At 43.2% G+C, this 10,714-nt stretch overlaps 1 protein-coding gene across 1 annotated transcript in view; it reads left to right on the top strand.

Moving 5' to 3' along the window:
• Positions 1 to 275: 275 nt before the first annotated feature.
• Positions 276 to 10,714, top strand: part of PHLPP1 (PH domain and leucine rich repeat protein phosphatase 1) — a 265,241-nt gene continuing 254,802 nt past the window's right edge. Inside the window, exon 1 of the mRNA XM_023195183.2 lies at positions 276 to 2,169. Coding sequence (XP_023050951.1) covers positions 594 to 2,169 — 1,576 coding nt within the window. The 5' untranslated portion in view covers positions 276 to 593. The remainder of the gene's footprint in view (positions 2,170 to 10,714) is intronic.

Below are 10,714 nucleotides of genomic sequence, written 5' to 3'. Positions count from 1 at the left end.
AGAACCACAACTCCCAAGGTGTACCGCGCGCCTCTGTCTTCACCGCCCTCTCCGAGGCCGGCTCAGGAACCTCCCGGGAAACTGCCCCCCCCCACCCCGCCCTCGTACGTACGCGTCACGTTTGTTTACCCTGAAGCTCCGCCTCCGGCCATCCCCCGGCTCTCCCCACTCCTCCCTGGAATGCCGTCATGCCGGCGATGAATATTCATGAAGCACACGCGGCCCTCCCGCCCTGCCAGCCTCCCGCCTTCCCGCTCCCGGCGGGTGATTAATATTCAATGAGCCCAGATCCGCGGCTGGTTCGCCGGGTTGAGGCGGGGGGAGCGGGCGGGGCCGGCGCTGGGGAGCCGGCGACCGGGGCGGGGAGGGCGTGTGTCGGGGGGGCGGTGGCGGCGAGGCGAGCGCGCGGGATGGAACACTGAGACACCGACGGAATGCTTCGAATCGCCACATAATCCCCTGGAACGACCGCGCCGAACGCCATTGGCTTCTCCCTTCTCCGCGCGCCGTCGCCGTCTCCCACCTCCGCCTCATCGCCTCCCTCTCCGCCCGCTGCCTCCGGAGCTGGGGGGGAAACGCGAAGCCCCACTGCAATGGAGCCCGCCGCCGCGGCAACGGCGCAGCGACTCCCCGAGCCCGGCAGGGAGGATCGAGCTTCGGCTCCGGCGGCCGCCGCTGCGGCAGCTGCAGCGGCAGCGGCGGCCGCGGCGGCTCTGGCGGCGGCGGCCAGGGGCGGCCGGAGTCCGGAGCCCGCGCTGACCCCGGCGGCCCCGAGCGGCGGGAACGGCAGCGGCGGCGGGGCGCGGGAAGAGGCCCCGGGCGAGGCGCCGCCGGGGCCGCTGCCGGGCAGAGCAGGGGGTGCCGGGCGCAGGAGGCGGCGCGGGGCGCCCCAGCCCATTGCCGGCGGGGCTGCCCCCGTGCCCGGGGCCGGCAGCGGCGCCAACTCCCTCCTGCTGAGGAGAGGGCGGCTGAAGAGGAATCTGTCCGCGGCCGCCGCGGCCGCCTCGTCGTCGTCGTCGTCGTCCTCGGCCGCTACTGCCTCGCACTCCCCCAGCGCTGCCGGCCTCCCCGCCTCCTGCTTGGCCTCGGCGTCGCTGTGCACCCGGAGCCTGGACAGGAAGACGCTGCTCCTGAAGCACCGGCAGACGCTGCAGCTGCAGCCGTCGGACCGGGACTGGGTGAGGCACCAGCTACAGCGCGGTTGCGTGCACGTCTTCGACCGCCACATGGCCTCGACCTACCTGCGCCCGGTGCTCTGTACACTGGACACCACGGCCGGCGAGGTGGCCGCCCGCCTGCTGCAGCTGGGCCACAAAGGCGGCGGCGTGGTGAAGGTGCTGGGCCAGGGGCCCGGAGCTGCCGCCGCCCGGGAGCCCGCTGAGCCGCCCCCCGAGGCCGGCCCCCGGCTTGCGCCCCCGGAGCCGCGGGACTCGGAGGCGCTGCCCGCGAGGAGCGCTCCGGGTGCCGTCGGGGGTCCTCCACGCGCGCCCCCCGCCGACCTACCCCTGCCCGCCGGCGTCCCGGGCGGGTGGTCGCGCCGTGCCAGTCCCGCGCCCTCGGACTCCAGCCCCGGCGAGCCTTTCGTTGGGGGTCCTGCCTCTTCTCCCCGCGCCCCGCGGCCTGTGGCATCCGACACCGAGAGCTTCAGCCTGAGTCCCAGCGCCGAGAGCGTATCTGACCGGCTGGATCCCTACAGCAGCGGCGGCGGCTCCTCGTCGTCGGAAGAGGTCGAGGCCGACGCAGCCTCGGCCCCGACGGGGGTCCCGGGCCAGCCCCGCCGTCCCTGCCGCTCCGCGCAGCCCCTCCCGCCTCCCCAGACGGCCTCCTCGCCTCGGCCGCAGCAGAAAGCCCCGAGGGCCGTTGACAGCCCGGGCGGGGCCGTCTGCGAGGGGCCGTGCGAGGAGAAGGCAGCAGCATTCGTGGCCCCGGGAGGCCTCCAGTCGACCCGCGGGAGGAGCGGGGTGACCGCGGAGAAGGCGCCTCCGCCGCCCCCGCCGCCCACCCTGTACGTGCAGCTCCACGGAGAGACCACCCGGCGCCTGGAGGCGGAGGAGAAGCCATTGCAGATCCAAAATGACTACCTCTTCCAACTGGGATTTGGGGAGCTGTGGAGGGTGCAGGAGGAAGGCATGGACTCGGAGATTGGCTGCCTCATCCGCTTCTATGCAGGTAAGGAAGTCACCTGCCTTGACGGGTGGGTGCAAACGCTGCCGAGGGCCGAAGAGTGATTCAAATTGCTTGTCAGTTTGCCCAACCCAAGAGTAAGTGCGGGTCCTGGTGAGTCTTTGTCTTAAACTTTACAGCTTTTTCATGCAGTCTGTGTATACTAAATTGAGCAATCTTTAAATCTGCGCGTTTTATCAATCTTGAGGGCTCAGAGGTTGGAAAGCAATGTGAAAGAGGTGGCTGAATCACCAGAAGTACAGGAAGCAGATCCCCCTGAAAGCGGCAAGAGCACCTTTAACCATAAAGGTGCTTCCTCGGGCTTGTTGGGTTTCAGGCTGTTTGGGATTTCAGGTAAACTGTCACGTGAGCATAAGACGGACCGAAGAAATGACAACAAAAATGCTAGAACACTCTTGGCTGCATTTGACTGCCCAGTTCAGCGTTCTAGCTGTGTGTGCCACCGGGAGCTCCTGACTTGTCAACTGGTGCCTTTGTTTATTTAGCTCTGCCACACTCATAAATTACCCATGGAGCCCTCATTAGAAATCTGACAAAAGGGTCCCTTTTTAACTGATACTTTTCCCCAGCGCTTTTTTGCTCGATTTCTGTTTCGTCTGCAAGTTTGTCTTGCATAAAAAAAATGTTTTTTCCTGTTTCTCTCATTTCTTCCAGCCTTTATAGTCAGAACTGACCACTGCACTACGACTTGCAGGAGGGTTCACAAGAAGGATTTAAGTGGTTACTATTTCTTCAGATGTGTACTAAAATTTTCCCCCGTCTTTTTTCAGTACATTATCAAATTCTTGACTAGGGGTGATCCATGTAATATTTCTCTTTTGGCTAAAGACTTGGCTAGTACTAAATTCAGGAGCTATAGATCCTGGATATTGTACTTGAGTTTTCTAAGTAGTTTACATCCCTTTCCTCCTCTGGTTTGAATAATTATGCTCTCAGTGATAAGGAATTTTATTTAAAATAAAGTTCTCATAGCAAAATTAAATCAGGAGTGTTATATCTTCGCCAATTTGAGGTTTTTAGGTTGTAGGTGATGGTGGAAAAATAGTCATACTTGTAACTCCACTGATTTGTAGCCATTCTTTACAATTTAATGTCTTTTGGTCCAGCTTGTGTCCCAGTGGCAGTTTAATTAGTTTGCATGAAGAAATCTTTACATCTTTACTCCCACATTGAAATGTGCAAGACTGACAGGATTCCTGGTGAGATAGATGCCCTTTAAATTTCTTGGAAGTTTTTCTGAAATTTAAGTGGATTTCTGATGAATCTTTTCCTTGTAAAGAAAACCAAATCATAATACAGTAGCATTTGCAGTATCTGAAGACAATTTGCCAACTCGATGACATGGCTTTTAAAGTTTATGGTCCAGGAAATAGATGATTTTTTATGTAAGATCAACAACTGTATTCTTTTCTCCGTTAATTCATGTAATTTGTAAAATACTGTTATTTTACAAAAGCATTAAAAATAGGTGCCCTTTACGTGGAAGAAACTGTATATAAAAACAAGGGACGTATTAAATAGAGTTTGAAGAAATTTTATATGGAAAGAGTTTGCTTATGGATATATCCATTGTGATAAATGTCCATGGAAAGGTTTTGGGTGTCACAGTTACGAAATTTAAATCTTTATTTTTCTTTGATTCTCTTCAAGAGTGTCTAAAACATTCTAATGGGTAATAAACACTTTTTTTTTTCCCCTCAAAACTCATCTCAATATTAAAATGATAGGTCTTTCCTGGTTAAATCTTAAATGTTTGGCATGATCTTTTAATCTTTTTGTTTTGTCCTTTATGAAAAGCAGTAATTGTTACCTCATTCTGCTCTTACTGCCTTATTTCTATATGCACAGCATAAATGCATGTATGCCTCTGAGTATATGCTTACCTATACTCACACATCTGTGTAGATGTGTGGGAATGCCACACACAGTATCCACTCTATTCTTGAACATGAAGCCAGTGTACAGGTGTCCTAGAAGGAAGATGCCTGATTGTTGCAAAGTTGTCTAATTGCTTATTTTGGCTTTTAAACAAAGTTGATCTTATTTTAAGCCTCAGTTAATATACCACACATCTCTGTTGTTACTCATTTGTCATAGAACAGAATTTAGTGTATGGTAAATCTACTTGAATTTTTGCAAAGAAGTTCAGTTACTGATGGACAAAACTGTAATCTCACTTACGGAACCACTGTTAGGACTCCACATATAGTGAAGGTTTGCACCAGGCTGGAAGTGATTCCTAGAAGTGATCTCTGTGTTCCAACAGAATATAGGACACCTCAACAAAACAGAGTTACATTTTGGTAGTAGTTTTTTTCTGTAGGAAGAGGATAATTAATGTTTGTTTTAGATGATATCTTTTACAGGGGTTTTGAAAATTCTGTACCCCATTAGTAATTTTATATATAACTTATTTTTAAATTTATTGCTGCATGTTGTTTTGTTTATGTATAGTTGGGGTGAAGGATAGCTAAGAAGTTGCTTTCAAATTCTTTTGAATATTTTTCTGTATTTAACTTGAGTTTGCCTACTGTTTTGAGGGTCTACTCTCTTGAAGATCACCTTTCTATTAGATTTTAGTATTTATAACCTGACTAGGGTTGTTTTTTAGAGGCTTTGAAAGCCATTTGTGGTTGCTTTGAATATTTAAGTATTTATCTGGGTAAAGTAAAATGAAAGTCTTCAATGAACGAGAAGGCCTTGGATAAAGATACTTTCTAATTACAGAGTCGTTAATGAAAACTTAGTTTGAAAATTGTTATAGCATCTACCAGGCCACCATTCTCTTAGCTGACTTAAGATATGGGAAATTTTAATTAGCTTTATCTGAAGTTACTTAAGTATTTAATATCCCTTTAAAATCAGACATCTTGATTTTGCCTGAAAGAGAGTAATTATGGGTTAAAAATTTCAAGAACTTAGGTTGCCTGACATAAGTTATGGACTCCTAAACATGAATGAGCTTTTGTTTTAGACTCTCTGGGGAGCCTTTCTCATTGATGTAGGGCAGCATTAAACTATATCTTTTTATATTTTTTGACTTTTCTCCCAGCACTTAGATCTGAGTAGTCTAGCAATTTCTGTTCGAATTTTAATAATGACCAAGGGTGTTGACAGAATAAAGTGCACATTCACTGTACCTAGTGAATCTTGGTCAAGGTATTTTTGTGTGTGACTCCTTGGGAGTTGGCGGAAACAATCTTTTTATCCCTCTCCTATTTTCTTTCTTTTCTCTTCTGGGAACGATCAAACCTTATGTGGTTTCCTACATGCAAACCAAGAGGGGAGGGGTGGTTCAGCATGAAGTTATAATATTGACAAGCAGGTTGTTAGTACTATAATTACAGTAGTATTGAGTAACGTGGTTTGAACGTGTGACACCAGTGTGTGCTTGAACAGTCCCTTTAATTTTCAGTACAGAGGGTTTAAATTTTTTTTTTTAGTATTTTACATTTTTATATTTATATTTTATATTTATTTGTTTTTGTTGTAAAGTACGTGCCGCCCTTCACTACTATGGTTTGATAACATCTACAATACATTGGTTTTTATTATCTTCAAACATCTTAAAGGGTTTTCACATGAATTATTTGATTTCCCCTTTCAAAAACAGTGTTAAGGAGGGCTGGTGGCAATCCTCTTTTCAGATGGAGAAACTGATGCACAGAGAGATCTGACTCATAGTTTTTCCGTCCTTGGGAGGCCGGAGAATAGAGAGCTTGGGTATTGTATTTTGCCATTCATATCACTTTCCATGAATCGATTAAATTAAATTTACACTTGAATTTTTCCCTTGTTTAAAAGCATTCCAAAAATAATGCTGTTTTTGTTGGTAATGAGGTGGTATTATCCTCTAGTTCAAAGTGGTATTTCTTGTGAAATGTGGATGGTTCTGTTTATCATGGTGCCTTTAAAAATGTAAAGAACCAAGACGGACAAATAAGTAGACAATGTGGAAAGAGTACTGAAGTGTTCTAAATATTCTGGTTTCAAATAGTCATGCTTGGATTTAAGTTGGTATGAATTAAAGTTTACGTAATAGTTCTTTTTTCTCTTATTCAAGCATACCTATTTGTTAAACTGTAAATCTTCATTGATAAGTAGAGAATTAATACTTTGCCTGAAAAGTAGATAACTTTTGAGGGGGGGGTGTGTGTGTGTGTGTGTGTGTGTGTGTGTGTATGTATGTATGTGTGACAGTTCAGTTCCTTTAAAACATGGCTTTTAAAGTAACTGAAAATATTTTTCATTAAATATCTTATTTGCCTAAACCTATTGTTAAAAAATTGAATTGTCTTTTAATGATGCTTTCTTGTTGTTATTATGCTCTTGTTTAATTTTTATAATTCATATGTTGTATAGTGCTAGAGATAGAGAGTAAGTTCTTCTCCCTGAATTTCATAGTTATTTCTAAATTTCGTGTGTCTTTTATACTCACTGAAATAATTGTAGGGGCAGAAGATGAGTGTAAATGAGTTTGTGTAAAGTTTTAGGTTGAAAGTTTTATATTTTGGTTGCTATAAGATTATCAAATCACCCGCCTTAAATGATCGATATATACAAAGATGGTTATTTTTTAAGTGTAAAGTGTTTTTGTTGTTTCTCTTTCTCTTCTTAGAATCCTGAATTTAGCTTTTCATTTACTGATAACATAACATTCACTGACGTTGTATGTGATCCAAGCCTAGTATAATAACTTGGCATTTTAGTTTAACATTTGTTGAATTTAATTTGTGGAATTTTGTTAAGCAGCTGGTGGTGTGTGCCCTGATTCTTCAGCTTTCATCCTGTTTGGGTCCCCAGGGATGTGTTAAACACATACACATAGCGGCATTTCTCCCATGGCAGGAGATTTTAGATGTGCCACATACTATTAATATCTTCTATTTCACGTGAGTGAACTCTGGATTTTGAGAGAATAGCTCTCTCTGAAAGTTTTCTTAGAGTTAACAGGTTCCCCCCAACTTTTCAAAGGCATCTCGTACCTTCATTTTGCAGTGAATTTAATGAGACATCTGTCAAATGAGGCATCTTAGATTTAATGATTTTGTTATGTGCCAGGGTTTAACGTAATTCAGTCTATCTGGACTGGAGAAGGGTTTGATTGTACTGTGAAAGTCAAGAGATCCTGAAGCCACTCAGTAGAAAAAACGATTCCTTTAAAGACGCCTGACATTTTGAAAAGGAGAAAGAGATGTTATCAAAATGTCTAAAATAGCCTGGGAAAATGAAGTCTTTTTTTTTTTTCTTTAAAGTTCCACCTTCTAAACCCATTCCATTCCTTTAATCACATGCATCTGGTGGAACACGGGTAATGAGGGGTTTTGAATCTGGCCTGACGTCACTGTGATTCTATTGCAAGTCCTTTTTTATACTTACCTTGGTTTTCTAAAGATAATATAATTAAACAAAATCGACCATATGGATTCATTAGATATATTGGACATTTATAACCTAAGGCTGTATGACTGACTGGATTTGTATGAAACTTCAACTCCAGAAAATTTTGATAAATTGAAACTCAAGTACCTAGAAAAAATAGACTTTAATGATACTTTGATTAAAAGACGTTAGTATATTTAGGTAACTGTGAAATAGCAACTCTCTGACGTTGTGTGATATTATACTTTTTATCAAGCATAATAACCGTTCCTGGATTAATGAAGTGTTGTTATTCTTTGATTTTAGAGTTGGAATGGTTTTGTTGTGTCACCATGACTTGGCCTCATATACTTTTTGGTATGTTAAATGAAACAAGGCATAACCATTCTGTAATGCCACATGCATACTGAAGTAATTTTTTTCCCTGTTGTATTTTTTACATTTGAGATTTTTATACATTGTAAAATGCATTTAACGCTAAAGTGTCTTGTGGAGGTGTAAGCCTAGTGGCCTCTGAGTTTGTGACCTAGAAGTTAACAATGAAAACTCCATAAAATACTTTGTTTGTAGGTTGCACATATTGTATGATTTTGGAGATATCAATACTTTAGCAAAACACAAGCAAAAAACATCCAGAATTTTTGGCATATATTTTTCTAACTGGAGCTTGGCAAATTAGCCTTGCTTCTAGTTTGTGAAAGCATTCAGTTGAAGATTGAATGAAATTTGAAATATTTAGTTTTGGACCATTTCAATAATGCGGGAAAAATCTAATTAGAAAGTGAAGTTAGAGAGAATTTGAATTGGTCATAATTTTTTTGAAGTTTTTTTTCTCACATTCTGTTTAAGCAGGAAGAGATTTGTATTTATTGCTCTCTATTTCTTCTGAGTCATACATCTGAGGAAGAGCAGGTGGAGAATGAATCTGTTCATATACCTGCCTCACTTAATAATGTGTTAGAGTGTTTGGGCTTTCTTTTCAAATACCAGGCATGTTTTTAAATACAGCAAGAGCTTGGCTGGTGTGTTGGGGGTGGGGGTTGGGTCAAAGTCACTCTCCTCTTCAAAAACAGAACTTTGGGAAGGAATTTTTTCCTTTTATCTCACACCGTGAGAGAAAATGTACTGCTTTTTAGAGAAACTAGTCTGAGAGTTGGGAAACTTGGCATGACTTTGGGCATTCATTTTAACCTACCCTGGGCTTTGATTTCCTCATCTGTAAAACGATGGGGTTGGAGTAGAACAAGTCCAGGATCTCTTCCAACTCATAATATTCTGAGGCATCATTAGAGAGCCTGTTTTTTTTTTTTTTTTTTTTTTGAAGGGTTTTGAAAGTTGTAGTTGTTTTAAGTTCTGTAAGACATGGCTGTGGGCTTAAAACTGTCAAATCCCCTGCCTTTTCTTATGGGCTTGGACCTAATGTACACAAGTCAGCTGGAGGTTGCCAACCAAACAAAGCAGACCTCCATTTTGGTATAGATTAGGACAAGAATTGATGTTTGATTACCCATTCCCCTGTCATTCCTACTCCTAAAGTAGAATTCATCATGCCACAGATGAGTATAAAGAAGTACATCCTCTTTTAAGTTAAATTCTTAAATTAACTTAGAAAGCAAGATGCCTTCGTAGTCTAGTTCATCAAGGTTACTCTAATAACTGTATTAGAGGGATACAAATGTGCAAAATTACTGGCTAGTTAGCTTTATTCATGGTGAGCTGGGTGCTTGCCTACCAGTGCCTATAGTCAGTAGGAGAAAAAACATTTTAAGAAAATGGAATTTTTGCACTGTTACTTTGGACAGGTAATAGAATTTAGGATGTTGTAGAGATAATTTAGTCCAACATCTGTATTTTTATAGACGAGAAAAGTAAACCTGTGAGGTAAAGTATCTGGTCCAGATTCATTGATCAAGTCAGTTACAGAGTTAGGACCACACCTAGGATTTTGATGATCTGTCCAGTGTTCTTTTTTCCCCACACTGTGAATCTATATACTTACCTGTCTTTGGTGGTTCTTTATATTAATACTGTTAAAAATGAAAGTTAAAGAAATTGTGTGCTTTACACAGTTAGTGGTTTCTCTCTTCAAGGTGTTTTTCTAGTTCTTTTCATTCTAATCAGTGCTTTTGAGGGGTTGCATATCACTTTGACAGATTGTAAGAAAGGAACTTCTGATGGAACAGGTGGGTATTTTAATTGCACAGAGAGAAATTAGATTTCATCAGTGATGTTACCTTTGTGGGATGCATGATAGAACTATTGGCAGTTGGCAGAGAAGGGGTACAGTGTTAAAAAATCAATGTTCTTAGTTCATTCAGTACTTTGAAGGTGAAATTGTTAAAATAATGAAAATGTTGGAAAAAGAAATCATTGAATAAAAAAATAATTTGGGAGAAAAATTTAAGCATGAATTTTGAACAAAATTTCCCTTTAAATATATGTGTTGGCTGTTTGCAGTGGCTCGTGCCTGTAATCCCAGCACTTTGGGAGGCTGAGTCAGGCAGATCACCTGAGGTCAGGAGTTCGAGACCAGTCTGGCCAACATGGTGAAACCCCATTTCTACTAAAAATACAAAAAATTAGCTGGGCCTAGTGGTGCACACCCGTAATTCCAGCTACTCCGGAGGCTGAGGCAGGAGAATCACTTGAAGCCAGGAGGCAGAGGTTGCAGTGAGCCCACATCGCGCCACTGCACTCCCGTCTGGGCGGCAGAGCAAAAAAATAAATAAATAAATAAAAATAAATAAATAAATATGTACATGTTGAAAACATTCAACATTGTATTCTTTGAATTATTTTTAAAAAGATGTGTCAAAATTAATTGCAACTTAGCTTATTTTTCAGGTACGTGTACACAGTTCTACCTTTCTGTGACATACAAAAATTGAAGCAACTTGTTCAGTAATCTTTGGGCTTTTGTTGTGTGCTGATTTGGAAGTCTGTATCATGAAGTGTGCCATTGCTTTGAATACTTTCTGTCTTTCTGTCTCTTAAAAAAAAAGAGAGAGAGAGAGAAAGAAATATCCTGCTCTCATTAGCAAAAAGATAATTTGTGAACTGCGGAAACAAGTGTTTCCAGCTAATTTTAGGGTATGACAGATTTCCTTTTATGCTGGATTTCATTTTAATTATTTACCTTAAGCAAAAG

Source organism: Piliocolobus tephrosceles, chromosome 18, assembly GCF_002776525.5.
Source record: "Piliocolobus tephrosceles isolate RC106 chromosome 18, ASM277652v3, whole genome shotgun sequence".
Lineage (NCBI taxonomy): Eukaryota > Metazoa > Chordata > Mammalia > Primates > Cercopithecidae > Piliocolobus > Piliocolobus tephrosceles.
Note: the sequence above shows the minus strand (reverse complement) of the source record. Positions and strands in the feature narration are given on the sequence as shown.